This window comes from Heteronotia binoei, chromosome 13, assembly GCF_032191835.1.
Source record: "Heteronotia binoei isolate CCM8104 ecotype False Entrance Well chromosome 13, APGP_CSIRO_Hbin_v1, whole genome shotgun sequence".
In the NCBI taxonomy this organism is placed as follows: Eukaryota; Metazoa; Chordata; class Lepidosauria; order Squamata; family Gekkonidae; genus Heteronotia; species Heteronotia binoei.
Window position 1 is genome coordinate 62,242,109 of NC_083235.1, and position 22,671 is coordinate 62,264,779.

General features: G+C 40.9%; 1 protein-coding gene across 1 annotated transcript in view; it reads right to left on the minus strand.

The window, feature by feature from the left end:
- Positions 1-20,360, minus strand: part of SIRT7 (sirtuin 7) — a 30,325-nt gene extending 9,965 nt beyond the window's left edge. Inside the window, exons 1-3 of the mRNA XM_060252657.1 lie at positions 20,109-20,360; positions 19,889-20,026; positions 12,025-12,129 (exon numbers count right to left, since the gene is read on the minus strand). Of these exons, the coding sequence (XP_060108640.1) occupies positions 12,025-12,129; positions 19,889-20,026; positions 20,109-20,204 (339 nt within the window). The 5' untranslated portion in view covers positions 20,205-20,360. The remainder of the gene's footprint in view (positions 1-12,024; positions 12,130-19,888; positions 20,027-20,108) is intronic.
- Positions 20,361-22,671: the final 2,311 nt, after the last annotated feature.

Here is a 22,671-nt window from a genome sequence, read left to right on the forward strand (position 1 = left end):
TGAGAGCCAGATCGCAGTACTCTCTGGGGGACATATGGGAAGAGACGGTCCCTAAGGTAGGCAGGTCCTAGGCCATATAGGGCTTTAGAGGTAATAACCAGCACCTTGTACCGGACTCCGTATATTATTGGCAGCCAGTGCAGTCCCCGGAGGCCCGGCTGAATGTGCTCCTGTTTAGGGAGCCCTAATAACAGCCAAGCTGCGGCGTTCTGCACTAGCTGCAACTTCTGGGTTCGGCACAGGGGCAGCCCCATGTAGAGGGCATTACAGTAATCCAACCTTGAGGTGACCGTTGCATGGATCACTGTTGCCAGATCGTCCTGCTCCAGGAAGGGAGCCAACTGCCTCGCCCGCCTAAGATGAAAAAATGCAGACTTAGCAGTGGCTGCTACCTGGGCCTCCATAGTTAAGGCCGGCTCAAGTAGTACCCCCAAGCTCTTGACCCTGTGCGCCATTGTCAATGGCACACCGTCAAGAGCTGGAAGGGGAATTTCTCCTCCCAGGCCACAGCGACCCAAGCAAAGGACCTCTGTCTTCGCTGGATTTAGTTTCAACCTACTCAGCCTGAGCCATCTAGCCACAGCTTGTAATGCCCGGTCCAGGTTTTCTGGGACACAGTCAGGCTGGCTGTCCATGAATAGATAGAGCTGGGTGTCATCAGCGTACTGGTGGCAACCCAGCCCATACCTCCGGGCAATCTGGGCAAGGGGGCGCATGTAGATGTTAAACAACATTGGGGAAAGAACTGCTCCCGGAGGCACCGCACAATCAAGTGTGTGCCTCTGGGACAACTCACCCCCAATTGCCACCCTTTGTCCCCGACCATCAAGGAACGAGGAGAACCATTGTAAGGCCAACCCCTGAATCCCCGCGTCGGCGAGACGGCAAGTCAGCAGCTGGTGGTCGACCGTATTGAACGCTGCCGATAGGTCAAACAACACCAGCACCGCCGAGCCGCCTCAATCCAGATGCCGCTGGAGGTCGTCCATCAGCGTGACCAGCACTGTCTCCGTCCCGTGTCCCAGACGGAAACCGGACTGATGGGGGTCAAGAATGGAAGCATCCTCCAAAAAACTCTGCAACTGCAACGCCACTGATCATTCATGAGACACAAAACTCTTCTTTACCACTGACAAAGAAACTCTTTGATGGAGGGGAAAAGATGATGACTGGCTTTGCTTTCTCCTTCCATTATTTGGTTGTGTAAGTAATCTGCCCTGTTCTTCCACACCCACACTGCCACGGTTCATTAATTTTTTGCTTTGCCAAAGAGGTGTCTGATAACACCTTCCTGCTTTCTGAAAATATGGACAGGGTTGAACAAGGGTTTCATGCCTTTCCAATCTTCCCTTCCTGCAGGGAAAGCTTTCGGGTGAAGAGCCTACAACATTTCAAACAAGGGGGCGCGACGGAGATGGACTCCTGAAAACAGAGCTCCGTGCTTACCTCCGCTAAATTCACTCATCAAAGCACCCAGGTTTGCTTTTTTTAATTAGCATGGGAACAGCAAACGGTCAAAAATCCAGATTGAAAAGAAATCCAAAAGGTTCCGTTAAGGACTATTTCCCAAAGAAGCCCAAGATTAAGGCCTCAAGAGCGTCATATATCCCTGCAGGCAAGATGGCGGCAGGTGGTGGGAAAACTACAGCGGACGAGCTATCTTCATTTCGTTCCAAGGTAATGGAAGCTTTTCAAAAATTAGAACAAAACATGACTGACAAAATCTCTGCCATGATTCAGCCTTTATCTGCCCAAATTGTGGAGCTTAAAACCTCTTTAGAGATTCCACTTTTAATATGGCGAGTGTGTCGCCAGAGGATACACAATACTTTTATAAACGAGATGAATGGACTACTGATAAAATTATTGCGCTTGAAAACCAACTGAAAATAGGGAACGTTAAAATTCGTGGTCTCCCTGAGAATTCCACCTCTACCACTGACTTAAAAGTCCTTATATCCTCCTGGCTATCTAAAGCAATGGGTTTTTCTGAAACTAAACTTTGTGCTTTGGAGGCCGCTTACAGAATTGGTCCGGTGAGGAGACAGAAATAGTCGGTGCCTAGGGACATTCTAGTTCGCTTTTCGTCCAGTTCTATTAAAGCTAAACTTCTACAGAAAGCTCGGGCTGTAAATCCACTTATGCTGGGAGACTACAATGTGCAAATTTACAAGATTTGTTGTCCGAAACTTTACAAAGGTGGAAGACTCTGAAACCAATTATAGAAATTCTGAACAAGGAAAACATCAGGTATCGATGATTTGCTTTGTACAAGCTGCAAGTTACAGCGCAAGGTCAGTCGTTTCTGGCTGGGGATCTAGACTCAGGAATATGCATGTTACGAGACTTGAATCCTCCTATTCCCAATAGCCTTTTGGAAGCAGCCTCTCAAGTGCACATCTTCTGGCACTAGATAGCGCCGCGTGCCTATGAACCATCCTGATTGGCCTGAATCGCCTAGAAGTTAAGCAGTTGGAACTGTTGCTATGTTGAAAACTGTCTGCATTTTGTTTTGTTTTGTTTTCCAGACAATGGCTGAGCTGCTGTTATATAAGACTTGCCTAAATTTAATCCTGTTATGCCTTATTAACTCGCTGTTGGCTGTCTTACGTTGTATAGTATGCTTATGTGAGAACGCGGTCTTTTTGGATCATTATGCTACGAGTGAGGGGGGGAAGTTAATTTAAACTAATTTTGAACTATCTCTTTTCTTTGTTTTATCTAACTAGCTAAATGAAATTTTCTTGTATGAATGTGTACATTCGGTTAGAAAGGTGGCGGGATCAGGAATGTGTGGTTTAACTAGTATGTGTATTAAAAGTTTGATTGGGGTGGCTTGGTTGTGAGATTAGTGGGCCATGAATGCAAGGTGAGGCTTGGAATGTATGGAAATATATTTAATATTATTGTGTTTCAATGAACTTTCAATCTATGTTTTAATAACTGATGATAGGAAGTGAGTGTGTGAGACTGATTGTGCCTTGTTCTACATTGATTGCTTGGAATTTCATTTCCCTTATTATTTTATTTAGTTACATATCTCTGTAACTGTTTGGATGTAAGTCTGTTTGTGGAGTTTGTGTAGGTCTGTAAATGAATGTTGTTGTGTTAATGTCACAGGGGTTTGTCTATTGGCTTCCCCTTTTTCTTTTTTCCCTCTCATTTTTTTTTAAGTTAGGTAGTTTTAGGATGGGATATGGTATTCATTTTCTTTTTTGTTTTAGGGCAGACTTATAGTAAACCTGATGTTGGTAAGGTATTCCTGTGTTAAATTTTATTATGACTTATGATGTAATCTACTTACACTATAGTGTACTAAGTCTTATAATAGTTCTGAGAGTTTAGATGAAGTTACATAAACTATAACAGTCTGCCTATATATAATCCCAAGCAATTGCATTTTTGCTGGTAAGGGGAGTAGATCTTATTGTATGTGGCTTTTTAGTTATTTTTACCTTGACTTGTTCATGTTTAGTTAGCCGGTTACTATGAAAAGTTCTATATGCTAGGCACTGTTTTATTCCGCTTGCAAGTTTTAATAATGCTGGGTTGATATTGTTAATTATAATCATTTTGGTGGTGTGTGTGTGGGGGGAATTTAGTTTTTCAGTTTTATAGATTGCTTCATTCAATTGTTGCTATCATTTAAGTGGTGTCTCTAGTTGTGAGGCTTACCACTTCAAATTTACACTTCTACAAAAGTATTTGTTGTTTTCCTAGTTTTGGGTTAACAGAGTTGGTGGGTGTGCTAGTGACTAGTGACTGTAAATGCTAGATCACTTCAGTTGGTTATGGTTGGTTTTTGTTTTTGTTTTGGGAAGCGTAAATGTACAATGTTATTTTGCTTTTTGTTGGGGGTTGTTTAAACTCTTTGAAATGAAACCTGTCCATATGACTCCGAAGTATGATCTACAGAGTTTGTCTCTAGCTAACTTTTTGGCACTTTGTATAAACACTATGGAATGTAAGAATTCTGAGAATCTTGGTTTTTTCCCCCTTCAAATATGGCAGTGTCATCTGAAACTATTATCTTGAAATTGTAATGGGCTAAATAATTTAATTAAGAAAAAACTGTCGCCTCTGCTATTTCTCATCAGAAACCAGATATAATTTTTCTGCAGGAAACCCACCTTAAGGGTAATCAGCCTAAGGTCTTCAAATCAAAATTCTTTGCTTACCAATTTCAGGCTCATGAGTCCTCCAAAGCAAGAGGAGTGGCCATTTTGATAAGTAAATCAGTCCGTTTCACTTTGAAAAGTTCTTCAATTGACCCTAGTGGTCGGTATATTTTTATTAATGAGGTCTTTAATGGCAGTTCTTATACTCTGGCATCGGTGTATGCACCAAACGAAGGGCAAATTGCATTCATCGAAGATATGCTGTCAGAACTTCAAACTTCTCACACAGGCCCTATTATTTTGGGAGGGAATCTTAATTATGTTGTCAATCCTTCTCTCGGCCAGTCTCAAACAAGTTTTTACCTCTCTCGGCCAAAAAGGGTTCTCAACTAAAAGGTTTGAATTTTCATAAGGAATTAGCTCAAGTTTTTCGTTCTTTCAATTTGTTTGACATCTGGAGAATCAAGCATCCAACTGAAAGGGACTACACTTTCTTCTCTTCTCGCCATCAAACCTATTCCAGAATTGATTTCCTTTTAGTTTCGAATTCCATTTCTAATCTTTTTTCTAAAGTAGAAATTGGTCCAATGATTTGGTCCGATCATGCATGGATGGAAGGTTATATGACAGAGAATACTAATAGGGCATTTTCTTTCAATTGGAGAATGGATAGTAAACTTCTTTCTATGAAGTCGGTTACTGACTCTATTGAAAAAGACATTAAAGAATTTTTTCAGTTTAATTCGGAGTGTGGGGTCCCCCAACACGTAGTATGGGACTCTTTTAAGGCTGTCATTCATGGCAGATTTTTGGCTATTGCCTCTTCATATAAGAACGAAAAGGAACAAATTAGATCCGATCTGATTGCCAATATTACTATGTTGGAAGAAAAATTTAAGGAATTCGGTAGTAAAAAGTATACTCAAAACTCCTTATAGAAAGGAAAAAATTAGAATCCATTGAAGTCTTTCACAAGGCTCTTATTGCAACAGCTCAGATTGTGGGGAAGCTCACCTCCACTAATTACAGCGTGTGGGATCTCTGCATGGAGCATTACCTCAAACGTGAGGGTTTGTGGTTAGTGGTTGAGACACCTCCAGCCCAGCTCGGTGAGGAGGACACGGTAAAGGACAAAAAGGAGCTGATGAATATCATCCTGAGTGTGGGAGATGACCAGTTGATCCATCTGTCGGGTAAGAACACGGCTAAAGCTGCTTGGGACTGTTTAAAAGCAGTTTACATGCAAAGTACAGCCGGCTCCCTTATCGCAATTACTCGGTAGCTTTACAGAACAGTAATGAAGCCGGGGGAGTCCGTAAGGGCACACTTAAATGCCCTGGCACAATGTTGCTATGAATTAGAGCAGAGATGGAAGACAGTGCCAGACGAAGATAAAGTCTACTTAATCCTCAGCTCGCTGTCAGCTGAATATAACATGCTTGTAACGTCGCTTGAGACAGCTGAGACAAGCAAATTAACCTTGGAGTACATAACAGGCCGGCTGATTGCAGAGGAACAGCATCTGCAGGAGTCCGGTTATCTACCAGCTTGGCAGAGTTCGAGACTGGGGGAGACAGCGAAAGGAGATGCCAGCAAGGAATCGTCAACCAGGAATCGACTTGGAGAGGTGTCGAAAGTTGCCCTGAGGGTGAGAAAATGTTTTTGCTGTGGCTTGACAACACATCTTAAACGTGCTTGTCCAGAGTGGAAAACCAGGCGGAGGCAAGGAGGACAGTCTGCAGGTTCCATGGACTGCTCCAAGGCATCGCTTGTGGTGACTAAAAATGCTGCCGTTCTGGGAGTGTGGATTTTAGACTCTGGGGCTTCACAGATTTTTTGCAAAGACGAACATTTGCTACAAGATAAACAGCCATCTAACCGTCAACATGTCAGTTTAGCCGACAGCCGCAACTCTGAGGTATTTTGTCAGGGGTGTGTGACTTTTCCAGCACTGCAGCACACTTTCTCTGATATGCGGTGTGTACTGTCATTAGAGAACAATTTGTTAAGTGTGTCTCTTCTTGACAAGGCTGGATTTACGGTTATATTTACTGAAAAGACTTATAAAATAATTAAAGGAGATGAAGTGCTGGGAATTGCAAGACTGCAAGACAATGTTTATGTGTTTGAAAACACTGCTGAGACAGCTAAAATTGTGCTAAATGTTAACCCACATGATAACTGTGTTCATTTAATGCACCAAAGATTGGGGCATGCTAGCTTTTATACAATTAATAAGACACTATCTATTGTGGGGAAACAAGGTGTAAAGGATTGCAGTAAATACTTGGATTGTGAAGTGTGTAAATGTGCAAAATCACAGGCATTCCCTGTAGCTCGGTCTATTTCCAAAGAGCCACTCCAGTAACAGATATGCATTAATACTGACTGACGATTACTCAAGGTTTTTCTGGGTGTATGTCTTGAAACAAAAGTTATGCAATACTGTTAAATATTAGTACAAAAAGGTACAAAAGCAATTAGGAAGTCTGTGTGCTATCCAGACAGACATGGGAGGAGAATTTATGTCCTCAGCATTTAAACACTAGCTGCACAGCCAAGGAATTGATCATAGAGTGGCAAACGTAGCAACACCTCAGGAGAATGGAATTGCAGAATGCAGAGGTGGAGTGTTACAGACTATGATGCATGCTATGCTAAAGGATGCAGGGTTGCCTATAAGTTTCTGGGTAGAAGCCTGTATAAAAATAGACTTTGGACAAAACCCATTGATAACATCCCCTACAAGATGCTGTATAATCAAAACCCTACTCTGGATCATCTCAGAGTGTTTGGAACCAGGGCATGGGTAAACATTTCATTAAACCAGAGAAGAAAGGGGGGGAAATAGATCTAATAAACTTTTGTTTTTGGAGTATCAAACGGGCATGAAAGCCTACCGGTTTGCAAATGAGCACCAAAACATAAGTTTTAGGAGATCAGCAAATTTCTGGGAAAACCATGGGTGGAACAAGATTCATGCTAATGATTTGCCTGAGCAGGTGGCACTACCCGTAACAGTGGAGGAAGAAAGCCCTACTATAAAACAAGAAATAAGTTCACCTAGTGTATCTGAGAGTGTACAGAGTATGGAAAGACCTCGTAGGTCGACACGAAGTACAAAAGGTGTACCTGAGAGATATGGTTATGTAAATAACTCTGTAAACCATGTATTTATTAAGGAGCCGCAAAGCTATCTGGAAGTATTAGCTGTGGCTGAAACAGAGAGAGCTGCTTGGCAGCAGGCCATGCAGTGGAAGTACGACTCAGTAACTGATAAGAATGTGTTTTCTGTAACGTAAGCCAACAGAGAAAAAGGCTATAAGGTACAGGTGACTGTGCAAGGTCAAAACACTACCGAATGGAAAACTGCAAAGTAAAAAAGGATGGTAGATCCACAACTGGTTATATTGTATAATATTATGAAATCTGTAAAGCAAAACATGCTGACTGTGTGATACAAGGTGAATGAATGTATCAACTATTTGCTTGATCTGAAAATACAATATAAATATGTAAAACAGTATACAAGGTGAGATCCAATCTTCATTGCCTATGCCTTAGGAGGAGTGTTAGCATATGAAAATGCTCAGTAAGACATGAGGCAAGTGAAGCATGCTGATCTGACAGCTAGTGTCAAAATAGATGACATCAGCGTTATAGCAAGGCTCTGCCAAGTAACTGGTTTCAGCCAGGTTAATGAGGTAACAAGGTGATGAGTGCAGAATGACTCAGCACTGAAAGCTCATTGGTGCAGTGATTAAGTGCATGTGTATATATGTAATGCTGTGCTGTACATAACTACCCTTCTACTCTATATGATTGATTGGCGGAGCACTTTGATGGGAGTCTGTATATATGTAAATAAACCTATATATAGTTAAGTACACAGAGTGTTGTTGGACTGTGTCTTCCTATATCAACTCACCTACGTGGACTGGTGGTGACTTACGTGGACTGGTGGTGGTAGGACTAGATGGTCACAAATCTGCTCAAACGACACTATTCTACTCTTTATACTTCTCAGCATCCATCGTCAGACCTTATATCGTCTTTCTTAAGATTCCCACTCAAATCTTAAATCTATCTCCTCTATGATTAAATCCTTTTTGGACCAGCCATTTACAGCACTTGAAATGCTATTAAGTCTTTGAAATCCAATAAGTCCCCAGGCTGGAATGGTTTTATTCCAGAATTTTATAATTTTTTTAATGTTTTACTAGCTCCCATCTTGGCTGACTCCTGTAATCAATTTGTACAGTCTGGTTCTTTTCCGGACACTTGGTCACAGGCAAAAATTATAGTCCTTTCAAAGAAAGGTAAAGACTTGTTAGAACCTAGTTCTTATAGACCAATAGTGCTCCTTAATTGCGATTACAAGATTTTCACAGCAGCATTGGTGTCCAGGCTTAATACTTTCACAGGGAAATATATTCACCCCGACCAATCGGGATTTATCCTGCATCGTGAGCTGACGGACAATACTAGAAAGGCCCTTAATATCATTCAATATTGCAGGAAATTTAATATTGAGTCTTCTTTTATTTTATCCATAGATTTTGAAAAAGTCTTTGACTCAGTTGAAGTCCCTTACCTTATTACTTTATTGGAGAAAATGGAATTTGACCTGAACTTTATTAAGATTATCCGAGCTCTGTAAGATTCGCCTTCTGATATTATAAATATTAATCATTTGGATTCTGAAGAATTCCATCTTTCTAGAGGGACTAGGCAGGGTTGCCCCTTGTCTCCTCTGCTTTTTGCGATTGCAACTGATCCTCTTGCAAATGCTATTCGTAATACTACTACTACTGCAGGCATCCCTATTAAAAAGCAATGTATTAAATTGTCTTTGTTTGCTGATGACCTGACACTTTTAGTTACAAAACCCGATTCCTTCCTACCTGCTATCTTTGATTCACTATCCACATTTTCTTCTATTTCTGGCCTTCAAGCCAACCCATCCAAAACTATTCTTTATCCTATCACAATCTCAGATGCTCTTCAAAAGTTCATCTACTCTAAGTATCACTTCAAAAAAAATTGATAGGTTTTGGACATATCTGGGGATGAATATTCTTTTAAAACTGGGAGATATTTTTAAGGTTAACCATCATTTCTTGAATAAAGATATCCTCAACTTGCAAAAGAATAAGAATTCTTTATTCCCTAGAATGAAAAAATTCAGATGATTAAAACTTTTATTTTTCCTAAGTTTCTGTTTTTATTTCGAGCTATTCCTATTCTTATCCCTGAGGATTTATTTATAGGATGGAGGCACTCTTTTTCAAGGTATATTTGGAATAATGGTCTAGCTAGAATAGGGTATTCAACCCTCATTCGTTCTAAATCTTCAGGTGGGCTGGCTCTCCTGGACCTACATAAATTTTACGAGGCTGCTATTTTAGGTGGGCTTATTAGATATTATGATTCAGCCTTGAATCCGGATTGGAAGGTTCTGGAAGACTTTTATCTAGGTAACAAATCGTTTCATTCTACACTATGGGAATCTCCGAAGAACAGACCACCAAATATCTCATCCAATTTTTTCTTAAAGCTATTTTTCAGATATGGGACAAATATTGTCTTTGTTTGGCCCCTCCTTTGTCTCCGCTTTCTCATTTTTTGGATCTTTCATGGTTTCAACCTGGGTTTTTATACAAGTCTTTTCCAATTTGGAAACAATCCAACTTATGTCGTTTTGTGGACATTTTGTCAAAAGGCAATATGCTTGACAAGAAATCTTTGGAGAATAAAATTGGAGGGGGAAAAATTCCATGGTTTGAATACTTGCAAACTAATAACTTGGTGACATCACTTTCAAAGAAATATAACTTCAATCGTTCTCTTACTTTTTTTGAACATTTGTTATATTCACCTTCTTTAAAGCGGAAGGGACTGATTTAATTTATTTATAAAGGATTGCTAGATACAGATAGCATAGAACCATTATCTTATCAGGAAATTTGGTAACGGGATGACTCTATTAATTTTAAGGATGATATTTGGCAACAATCTGGTCCTCCCCTTCATATACATCAAACTCATTGAATATCCAATTGCAAACCCCAAAATTTTTGTTTGGTGGTACTTGACACCTAAGAGATTAAGTCATATTGGATCAAATCAATCCCCCAAATGTTGGAAAGACTGCGGAGAAGAGGGCACGTTTATCCACTGTTGGTGGTCATGCACGGTGGTGCAATCTTTTTGGTCGGTGATCGTGGAAAAAATCAAGAATAACTCGGGCTACAGTTTACCCAAGATTGGAACTCATATTGCTGGACTGCTGGAAGGGTATACCTATCATATCACTCAGCAAATCCCTGATATCCTTCTTACTTGCTGCTGCTAAAATGGTGCTGGCTCAGTTTTGGAAATCCCCTAATCCTCCTTCGGTAAAAGTCTGGTATGCAAAAATTTGGGAGGTTTATGCAATGGACAAGATAGCAGATAGCTTGTGTTGTATAAGTGATTCAGAGGGCAACAAATCTCCAATGTACAAGTGCCTTCCATTTCTTAAATTTTCTTTTGGTCATTTGGATCATGTGCGTTCATACATACCCTGTAGATAATACGATATTATCAACCTAATGTAATCTTGATGTGGTTAAAGTAGTTTATTCATTAATTCAGCTGCCAATTATGAGTTTGTTTTATATAGGGGGGTTGCTATCCCCCTTGTTTGTTTGTTTTTTGGGGGGGGTTGCGTATATTATTTTATAGTTTCTGCTTATTCATGAAGAATGGAGACACAGTTATTGATTGCCTTGTATATGCTTTTATTAAATTCAATAAAAAGTTTTTGAAAATTAAAAAAAACATTTCAAACAAGCAGAAACAAGATGTTTGGCACATCAATAGTACATTTTGTATGTCAGCTCAGTGACAGTTTCAGCTGGGACCACATAGGATGCTAACTGTTCCCTGGAAAGCAGCAGGAACAGTGGCATATGCCCAACAATCTACAAATCTTGCAAAGCAGGACTTTTCTACTTCCCCCTCCCACTATAGCCTGCTGAGCCCCCCCCCCCCCCCGCCCCCATTTTGTCCCAGGGAATAAACAGACGCTCTGGATGTGCATACCACTGGAACAACATAGTGGGCAAACAATGAAAAGGGAAACTGCCACTGCCTCTTCCACAGATTTAAATGCCCATGCCCATAAACCTTCAGAAATGGGCAGACAGATACCTCACTGAGACATGAAGTTGCATTTCATGTCCGCTACAATGACTTGGTACCATCTAGTGATTATTATCTTGAATAGGTCTAACAAAACCTCCTTCATGACTCACCCTCAATTTCTTCCAGAAGATACTAGACAATTAACCAGTGCACAGACATCACAGACATAATTCAAAATCCTTGTATTTACACTTGATCACTGTGCTTTCACATGAGATGCTGAAATCAGTACTTGAAAGCCATACACCTCCATTTCCAAAATGTATAGTTGCAAATTTGATGCCATTTCTTTCAGAGCAACTAATCTTTGTAGTGAGATCAGTTGTGATTCCAGGAGAATCCCCCCTCCCCCAAATCAAAGGCTAGCTAATAAACTTAAGCTCAATCCAGACAAGACTGAGAACAAAAAAAGCTGTTTTGAGTACTGAGGGTCAGCCGGTTCTGGAGGCTATTGCACTCCCCCTGAAGGAACAAGTTTGTAGCTTGGGGTGCTGCTGGATCCAGGTCTACCACTGGAAACTCCTCTGTGGCATACAGTGCCTTTCACTGGCTACAACTCTGTAAAAAAGTATGATCTAGCCATGGTGATCCATGCTCCGATTACATCCTGCTTACATTCTCAGGTGGTAAATTTAATGTACAGACTGGTGACAAGAGATATAAGCCACAACAGGATCTTGTGAAATATGACTGTGAAAGAGCTACCGAAGAGTCTTACCGTACTGATGCCAGCTCCTGTATAGATGATGAGGTGTTTAGCACCCCGCACAGCTAAAGAAAGCTTGCTCACTTTTTTCTTCAACTCTTCAGGTTCATCACAAACCTAAGAGCAGATGAACAAGAGATTAAAATGATTTCTGAGGCAGTGTATTTTACAGTTTCAAACCGCTGGCTAAGACCCCATTACCATACTGATAATTTTCTCAGATGACAAAAACAAACTACTGCCTAATTCTAGAAGGGTATCTGTGCTAATCCACTGCAGTTCTCCCTGCTTTGTCCTACCGGCTTTGTAAAAGAAGAAATATGATAAGAGGAATAGAAGGAAAGAACATAGGTAAGGTAAGAGGAATAGAAGGAAAGAACATAGTTTGCTGTATAAGAAGAAAGATGAATAGTTATTGACAAGAAGGATTTTTTAAAAAAACAAACAAACAGCTTAACTGGTATTAAAAGGACATACAAATGAACATTTAAAAAAAAACACAGATTTCTTCTAACTATAGGTTATTTCAGTCACAACATGAGCCTGATCTTGCAAAATTGCCAGTGTAGTGTAGTTGTTAGAGCATCAGACTTGGATCTGTGAGACCAGGGTGGATAAAAATCAATGATTTTTTTTTAAAAAAAATCAAAAAAATCAGATTTTTTAAATAAAATGCTTTTTGATTGGATTTTTTAAATAAAATGCTTTTTGAGGAAAATATATTATCATCCAAAGGTTATTCCATCATGAAATAGGGATTCGTATTTAATTCTGAAGCATAAGGCTGTATATTCATGCAATGTTTAATTTTTTTGGTAATAAATTCTATTAATCCATTCACAATGTCATGCTCTTCCAGAGGTTTCTGTAAGATTACTGGGCAGTTTCTCTGTCTACAGGATATTATCACAGAACACAGATGCTTGGTTTTGCAGTTCTCAAAACTGTAATTTGTGTCTGCAGAGATCACATGCCTCTTCTACACAGCAAAAATGTTATAACATGAACAGAGTTGAGAAAAAGACCTTAATCTCATTGCTCTACAAACCTATGTACACAGAATCAACCCCTTAAGTGCTAAGTTTCAAAAAAGTTCAATGAATAGAAAAAGACTGCTTGGAGTGGAATAGATCTGCACAGGAAGAAACTTAAGTGTGAGGAGGGAGGGGGCAAGTAGTAAAAATGAAGGTGAAACTTTGAGCAGAATACGCCACAAGACTTTGGATCTTTTGTGTGTATAACCCAAGGTTTATCACATTATTCTTTCCCTGGAGGAGAAAACCTATAATGGCAGCAGGCCGTAAAAGAGACCCAGTTTTGGAATATTTTAATGAAGTTCCTCTACCTATTGGTAAGGCACACATGCGTGCAAGATGCAAACACTGCAACAAAGAAATGCAAGGCCTGGTGGCCCGAATGAGGCAACATCATGAGAAGTGCTATGATGAAGATGACAACAGAAACATGTTTGAACAGGCAGGATCTTCAGGTTGGTAAACATTTTTATTTAATCATATTTCTTAAAGAGTGCCTTGAATTGTCATGTTTGAGCAAAATTATATTTCTTATTATTACTGCATGTTACTGTCATTCTGATACAGTTATGAAGAAAAGCAAATATTCATTTTTGGGCAGTGCTGCATGGCAATGAATACAATAAGCAGAAATTGTATAAATAATAAAATAACAGCATGGGGGTTTTTTTGTTTAGGGGAATTCATCATCAACACTAAGGAGTCCGGAAACAATCCACCTTCAAGATCACCATCCTCCTACTCTATAGTTTCAGAGTTATCTATCCAGGATAGTGTTTCAGTTGCACCATATACATCAACATCAGATACCCGCAGTACATCACCTAAAAGAAAGAAAAAACCCTTCCCTCCTGGAACCACCATAGGTAAGTTTTTGATAAAAACCAGCAGATTAGAAAAAGTTAATTGATGAAAAAAATTGCCCAGTTTGTTTATGCAACAAACTCTTCTTTCCGTCTGACTGAGAACCCACACTTCATTAATATGGTTCAGTCACTGAGACCAGGATACAGTCCACCCAGCAGAGCAGATGTTGCAGGGAAACTGCTGGATAAAGTGTATGATAGAGAAATGGAGCAATGTGCAACAGCTCTGGAGGGTAAAATTATTAACCTAAGTCTTGATGGGTGGAGTAACGTCCACAATGATCCAGTTGTATGTGCTTGTATAACAACAGAAGAAGGGGAAGTCTTCCTTGCACAAACAATTGATATGTCAGGAAATGCAGCGGAATACTTACAAGAAGTGGCAGCAAAAGCTATAACAACATGTGAACAAAAATTCAAATGTCTAGTAAGCTATTTGGTCACAGACAATGCTGCAAATGTATCCAAGATGAGAAAAAATCTAGAAGAGCAGGAAGGGAATACAAAGCTAATAACATATGGTTGCAGTGCTCATTTGCTGCACCTCCTAGCCAAAGACTTCAGTGTTCCAGAAATAAAGACTAATGTTGTTGATATTGCTAAATACTTCTGTAACAATCATTTTGCTGCAGCAGCTCCGAAAAGAATGGGCGGAACCAAGCTAATGCTCCCACAAGATGTTAGATGGAACTCTGTGGTGGACTGTTTTGGGCAGTATATCAAGAACTGGCCTATTCTGATGACAATTTGTGAACAAAATCAAGATAAACAGATGGCACTGTCACGGCCAAAATCCTCAACAATGGGCTTAAGAGAAATGCTGAGCATCCTGAAACCCATTTCTGAAGCTTTAAACAAAATACAGAAAAATAGTTGTTTTATTGCTGATGCTGTTGAAATTTGGAAGGAACTGAAAAACAGAACTACACATTGACAGAATTAAATTACAAGCATTACAAAAACAAATGGGACAAGCACTGTCTCCAGCTCATTTTCTAGCAAATACTGTCAATATCCGGTACCAGGGTGAAAACTTAAGTGCTGAGGAAGAGGAGTTAGCTATGACATGGGTATCCAGCAATCATCCATCTGTAATACCAACTTTAATAAACTTCAGAGCTAAGGTGGAACCATTCAAGAAATATGTTTGCTGAAGATATTTTAAAGAAAAGTGGAGGAAGTCACTTAAGCACTTGGATTTAGAGACTATTCAAATAATGATTTCACTTTTAACAGCAGTAGCTTCTTCTGCAGGCGTAGAAAGAATATTCTCCTCCTTTGGACTCATTCATTCTAAATTGAGAAATCGTTTGGGACCCGACAAAGCAGGAAAGCTTGTTTTTCTTTTCCAGATTATGAACAAAGAAGATGAAGACGACAAGTGAGCTAAAGAGGACAGTATTCAAGTTTTTCATGTGTAGGCTGGGCTAGCAGTTTATGTTTTTTAAAATATATATTTTTGTTTAACCACATCAGTTAACAAACATGGATGTTTAAGCAAACATATGCTATAATGTTATTGTTTTAGTTGAATAAAATGATTTAAATTATTATTATTAAGGTGATGATTATTTTTCTCCTTCCAATAAAGTACAGCAGAAAAGTTGTCCAAATATGAATGATTAATCTATTAAACTGGAGATAACTCACCTCACAATAATTTCATAATTACCTATCTATAATGGAGGACATCATTACCCTGATTTCGCAACTTTAAGCCCAAAAAGGCCCCCGGCCCTCACGCAGTCATCCCAGAGATATTGAAGTTCCACCCAGAATGGTGGGCTCCACCCCTGGCTGCCCTGTTTACTATGATAAATAGCACTGGAATAATGCCCAGGACATGGACCAATGCAATCATTGCCCCTATCCATAAAAAGGGCAACCCTTCATTACCTGAGAACTATCGGCCAATTAGCCTCCTATCAGTTGTCGGCAAGCTTTATGCCAAACACCTCCTAGTGAAACTAGAAAGCTGGCTGACAACAAACAACATACTAGGCCCAGAACAAATAGGGTTTCGCCATGGTAAATCCACCCTTGACCACTGTGTCGTTTTATCACACCTAGTTTCTAAATACAGTGGGAAATCTGGCAACAAACTCTTCGCTGCCTTTTTAGACCTCAAGGCAGCGTTTGACTCAGTTCCCAGAGAGTTGCTTTGGGTTAAGTTGGCCAGGAAGAACATGGATCCCAGATTGCTTACCTTGATTAAAAAACTGTATACACGTACCAGCTGTCAAGTTAAGTACAACCTTCAGGGAAATCTAACTTCGGAAATTCCAATTTGTAAGGGTGTGAAACAGGGCTGTATCCTTGCCCCAGCACTTTTTAATCTTTTTTTTAAATGATCTTGCCCCTGTTTTATATGCAATCGACGGGCATGCCCCTAAAATTGCTCACCGTCACGTTCCCATTCTTTTATATGCGGATGATGCCGTCTTACTGTCATGTTCCCAAATTGGATTGAGGCGTCTATTATACCAAGTTATGACCTATCTCAATAATAACGAGTTAACCCTGAATTATGGGAAAACAAAGATTTTAGTTTTCTCTAAATCTTGGAAGCAACAATTATGGTCAGTCCAAGGAAACCCTATTGAACAGGTCAAAACTACCAAATATCTGGGGATTAATTTTCCTACAATGGGAGCTGGGCAACCTATCGCAAGTGCGCTCTAACAGTGGCAAGAACTAGTGCCTTGGCTATTGCCCGTTTTTTTTATCTGAAAGGGAACCGTTATGTCCCTAAGAGCTTTCAGTGCGAAATCTAGCCCCCAACTCTTATATGGTGCCCCCATATCGCTCAGTGCCTTCGATTACACCACTGAAGGCCTACAATCCTTCTTTTTGAGGAAAATACTGGGATTACCCAACTGTGTTCCTTATGCTGCAATTTGCACGGAAACTGGACTGTTGCTGCTGGAAACTCGCGCCTGGCTTTTGACCTTTAAGTTTTGGCTGCGCCTTTTATTTAACTCTGATCAGAATTCTTTCACCTTTTTGATGCTGATGGACCATCATGCATCCAAATGGTTGACCCTGATCCAAAAGAAAATCACATCCATAGGAATTTCCTTGGATGCATTTTATCTATCCTCTGCTCCTGCGGTATTTCAATCCATCAAACGCAGACTACTAGATATCCAGTTGCAACGTCTAACTGAGGCAGCTTGGAAAACTTGCTCCCCAAGCTATCTGGGTTTATCCCAGACTCCTGGGCTTTTAGCTCCCTATTTCCTCTTTTTAACTGATCCTCACCAAAGAAGAGCACTTATGCCGGCTAGATTTAATGCATTACCATCGGCCATCCTCTCCAGAAGATACCACAGAATCCCCCGCAATCTTAGACGATGCCCTTGTAGCCAAGGAGTCATCGAAACGGTCCCTCATGTTCTTCTGGACTGCCCTTTCTATAGCAGTCCACGAGCAAGATACCTAGATGCTCTGCTCTCTGACCATCAAGGCCTTTCTGACAATGCCAAGGTTCGCTTTTTACTCCACGGGAAACACAACTTTGTCACTACTCACGTTGCTTGTTTTTTACAGGTTGTGATCCAAATCAGAGAGGCTTTTACTCATGCATAGCCCACAGCTATTTTATGCCATTTAACTTTTGCTGGTTTTTTTAAGGTTTTATTAAAAAAAAATGTGTTTCTAACAGTATTGAAAATCAATATTTTTATAAAACTGTAAAACTAATATAAACAGTTGTTATTCTAAAAATGAACTCTTCATCTAATTGTGAATATTAAGGTTATACCAGCAAAAATGAATCTTTATGTAGGAAACTATGATTTAAATCAAGTCTTATTGACTAGTGATTTAAATCAAATCCACCCTGTGTGAGACCCAGGCTCAAATCCCTACATTGCCACAGAAGCTCAATTGGTGACCTTGTACTAGTCAGTCACTCTCAGCTTTATATACCTCACAGTATTGCTGTGAGCATAAAGAAGAGGAAAGGGGAATGATGCTGCAAGGTGCTTTGGATCCCCATTGGGGAGAAAAGTAAGTAATAAGTACCTATGTAAATAAAAATCTGGGAGCTGGACTACACATTAGACTCACTAGGCAACACTGGCTAGCAGTACCTGTTAAGAATTCTGCAGATAAATGTGTGTGTTTTTTAAATAAAATACACACACACACACACGACTGGATTGTTTTGAGGCAGCAAATTACCCAGTCTACAGAGGAAAGCTATGGGGAAGCCATAAACTGGGCTTTCCTGCCTTCTCTACACAGATGCTTGCAGCATTCTGTTGATGCCCACACTCCCATACCGGCCCCTAAGGGTGCTTGGGGGTGCTTCTGGAGTCCTCTCTGACAATGGAGGCTCAGGTTGCATCTGCCTTTTCCATCTTCGGAGGGCTCGGAAGTTGGCCCCTTTCCTGGAACATGACAACTTGGCAATGGTGATCCACACTATGGTCACCTCAAGAATAGATCACTGCAATGCTCTCTACATGGGGCTACCCTTGATTCTGACTCGGAAGCTTCAGCTAGTGCAGAACACTGCAGCACAGCTGTTAACGCGGCTCCCTCAATGGGAGCACATTCAATCGGTACTGAAAGAGCTGCAATGGCTACCTATTGTGTTCCAAGTCCGTTTCAAGGTGTTGGTATTGATCTTTAAAGCCCTGTATGATCGGGAGCCTGCCTACCTGCCTTTCTCCGCATGTTCCCCAGAGAGCACTGCATTCAGGGACACAACATCTATTGTCTATCCCCAGACCAAGGGAGGCCAGACTGTGTTCTACATGGGCCAGGGCCTTCTCAGTGGCAGCACCAGAAATGTGGAACGCCCTCCCAGAGGCCATAAGGGCCCTGTGGGATCTCTCCCAATTCTGCAGGGTCTGCAAAACTGAACTATCTCGAAAGGCCTTTAACAACTAAACCGGGAAAGGAATGCCACCCTATACTGCTAAGGAATTACGATCACCACAGGATCAATGTTAGGAAGGAATATCCCGCCTATATTGTATATTGTATTTGAACAGCACCATAAACTGTTTTAAAATGTTTTAATTGTATTTTATTGCTTTTAATCTGTAATTACGGATGTTTCAACTGAACTGATTGTTAGCCACCTGGAGTCCGCTTGCGGAGAGGGCAGGATAAAAATTTAAAGTAATAAATAAATACATTTATCCAGAATACTATAAGAAGAGAACTGTGACTTAAATAAGCCGTGATCATATACTAAACAAAATTTTGAAAGATATTATTTGAACATATGAAGCTGCCTTCTACTGAATCAGACCCTTGGTCCATCAAAGTCAGTATTGTGTACTCAGACTGGCAGCGGCTCTCCAGGGTCTCAAGCTGAGGTTTTTCACACCTATTTGCCTGGACCCTTTTTCAGTTGGAGAGGCCAGAGACTGAACCTGGGACCTTCTGACCAAGCAGATGCTCTACCACTCAGCCACCTTTACTGAAAGACTATAAGATTTACTGAAAGACTATAAGATCTTCTGACCAAGCAGATGCTCTACCACTCAGCTACCTTTACTGAAAGACTATAAGATTTACTGAAAGACTATAAGATCTTCTGACCAAGCAGATGCTTTACCACTCAGCCACCTTTACTGAAAGACTATAAGATTTACTGAAAGACTATAAGATCTTCTGACCAAGCAGATGCTCTACCACTCAGCCACCTTTACTGAAAGACTATAAGATTTACTGAAAGACTATAAGATCTTCTGACCAAGCAGATGCTCTACCACTCAGCCACCTTTACTGAAAGACTATAAGATTTACTGAAAGACTATAAGATCTTCTGACCAAGCAGATGCTCTACCACTCAGCCACCTTTACTGAAAGACTATAAGATTTCTTTCTTTATACAGGGCTTATCACCCTGTTATCACCCATAACTCACAGTGCACGAAACAATACCCACAGCTTCTCTCTTTTAGTATATTAACAATTAACACCGTGCTTATAAAACGTAACTAGAAGTGCACTCGCCTCCTCCAGCCGGCGCCGCAGCCTCTCCCGCTTCTTTCGAAGCCGCTCCAGGTCGCGCACGATTTCCTGACAGCCAGACAAAAGCAAGGCCTCGTCGGGGCTCCGCTCAGCCACCGGCTTGTACAGGATCCGGGACACCTGCCGTCGAACAACAGAACAGGGAGGATGAGGGAGCCTGTGCTGGACGCAAGAAAAGCCTGCGGAGCCGCCCCTTCCCTACCTGTCTACGTCGCTCTCGCTGCTCTTCTTGGCGGAGGAACTCGGCGCGCGCCGCCGCTTTTCGTTCTGAGCGACTCAAACTCCGGCCAGCCGCCATAGCCTCCGTCGCTTCCGCGTACCTAGCAGCCCAGACGGTGCTCCCAGGGACTTCCGGCCGCCTGGAACACCAAGAGGTGATACTAGAGCGCCTTCCTCGCAGCCATTGAGATCTTGACTCCAGGGAGGGAGGATATGATTCCGGAACTTCCTGCTCTACCATAGAGCCTGCTTCCACTGTGGCTTCCAATGCAAAGTATAGGTAATGGCTTTACAATAGAGAGGGCAAAGGATAGAGCGGCACCCTTCAACCAACCGCCCCCTGTAGAATGGTCGTAGAAAATCACAATCAGAGCTTACTTGCGGGGCCCATAGCCAAAGAATAGGAACAGCAGTGGTTTTAGAATTGTACTTCTTGCCGCTTTCAAAAGTATGAAGCTGTCTGCAGTCAAATTTCTTAATAAATTTATTATTAATAAGCCTAGAAGTGCATTTGGTTGTACTTGCGCATGTTGTTGAAGACTTAACTTTTGTTGCAAGATGAGGCATTGGGTTCTTGTATGAGTTTATATAAAGCCAGATCTAGCAAAATAAATTGCTGTGAAGTTTTACAGAGGAGAACACACTGCCAGCCAGTTTGCTTCCACCACTGATGTTCAGGGCACAATTATATAAATGATAGCATCTGAGGAATTTCCACACTCCAGTTAAATTTTAATTCTTTAGAGTTAAAGATAAACCACTCTGCTTGTAAAAGCAATCAAAACCTTCTGAACAGGAAATCTGCTAAGTCAGTGCTTTACTTGCAGACATTTCCCAACAGGAGATGAAGAATATTAAAGGCAAAGTTAACGCTGAGATCAGAACTGAAAGTATCTAGGGGTAGATACTCTGAACAGACCTCTTTTATAAATTTGCTTTTTCATAGTTTAAGCTTCTACCCATGAATTGGACAATTTTATTAGCTTTTCTCAGAAGGGGGTGGGGCGTGCAGCAAAGCACTGAAGAACCATCACACTCCAAACACTATATACCAGAGAGAGGGAGAAACCGAGGGCGAGGGCTTGAGAGACACCTGGGGTGGGAAGAACAATATGTAAACTAGAAACCAATACAATTGGAAATGGGTTCGGGAAGATGGAAGGTGCAAAGGGTCCCAGGGCACAGAAAGATTCCCCATTTAAATTTCAACCCCTTCAATGTTCCAGAGCTAAACATGCCAGATACACACTACAAATTAATTAACATGTACCTTCCTGTTAGAAATTTGACTGCAGACAGCGTCATACTTTTGAAAGCGGCAAGTAGTACAATTCTAAAAGGGAGATTTGCAATAGGGAGACCGCTAATATTATACGAAATCTAACAGGGAAGTAAACAACTCATTAAAAGGAAGCAGCAATGGAAGCCCAGCCAACTCCAGGGAGCACTTAAAATGTGTTTAGAATATGACCATGACAGAATTAGTTTCAAGAGAGCCACCGTGGATTTCAGAACTGTTCATTTTGCTGAAGTGATATTTATATCCTAAAAAGGGAGCCCTACAAAGCACATTGACACAGAAGCTGCATTTAAAATACCAAAGTATGAAACTATCACAAGTATCATTATACTGTTTTCCCTGGGGCTGTAAGCAAACAGTCCAGGACTGTGAAACAGGCAGGTTCTTGTGGTCAGACAGCAAGAACAGAATTGCCATTGGTGAGCCCAGTGGTCCAGGCGACATAACTCCCCTTTGTGCAACTAATGGATCAAGAGACCTATAATCAGGTCTCATTTCGGGCAGGAACTCACAGGAGTGGAGCTCTGGAACCTCTAAATGTTATTGTGCTCTTACCCTTCCCCCATACCTGCTTCTGGGCTCCATTGTTCAAACCCCCTGTGAGAATTTTTTGTTCTTTTAAGATGAAGGATTAGGGGCAATGTAGTTCAAATATCATTTAAGTCACATGCCTAGTATAGCTTGTTTAATTGGCTAGAGCCGCTTTATTTCCTGTGACTAGATGCCTGGAAATACAATTTTTAAAAAGGGGGAGGGGAGGTTTTAAAATGTAACTAGGAGATGCATTGTGACTAGGAGATGCATGGGAACAATTCCATTTAAACGTGAGTCTGAGGAATGGACTCTTTTTGTAAGATGAACTGAGTTTTCAACAGCTGAAGGAATGCGAGTTTTTATCTTTGAACTTTGTTCAATGGAATAACACCAGTTTTATGAGTTCCTTTCTTGGACTACTGAGTTGGCCACTTACTGGCAATATAGAATTTATCCACTCTGGTCTTGAGCCAGAATAGTGGAAAGGAAAGACAAAGTGTGTCTTCTTCTAAGATTAAAAGCTGTATGAAGATTTGTGATATGTAGGAAATGAGAAAGAGAGTTTCCACACCTCTTACCTCTATGCAGCAAATCGCTACACTATGAACAAATGATCGCTCAGCTTCAATTTCCATCGGAACAGCTATTTTTTTCTTGCCACAAAGCCAAACCCCATTGGAGCTGCAAATAGCTTTGCGCAGCCCCGGCCTTC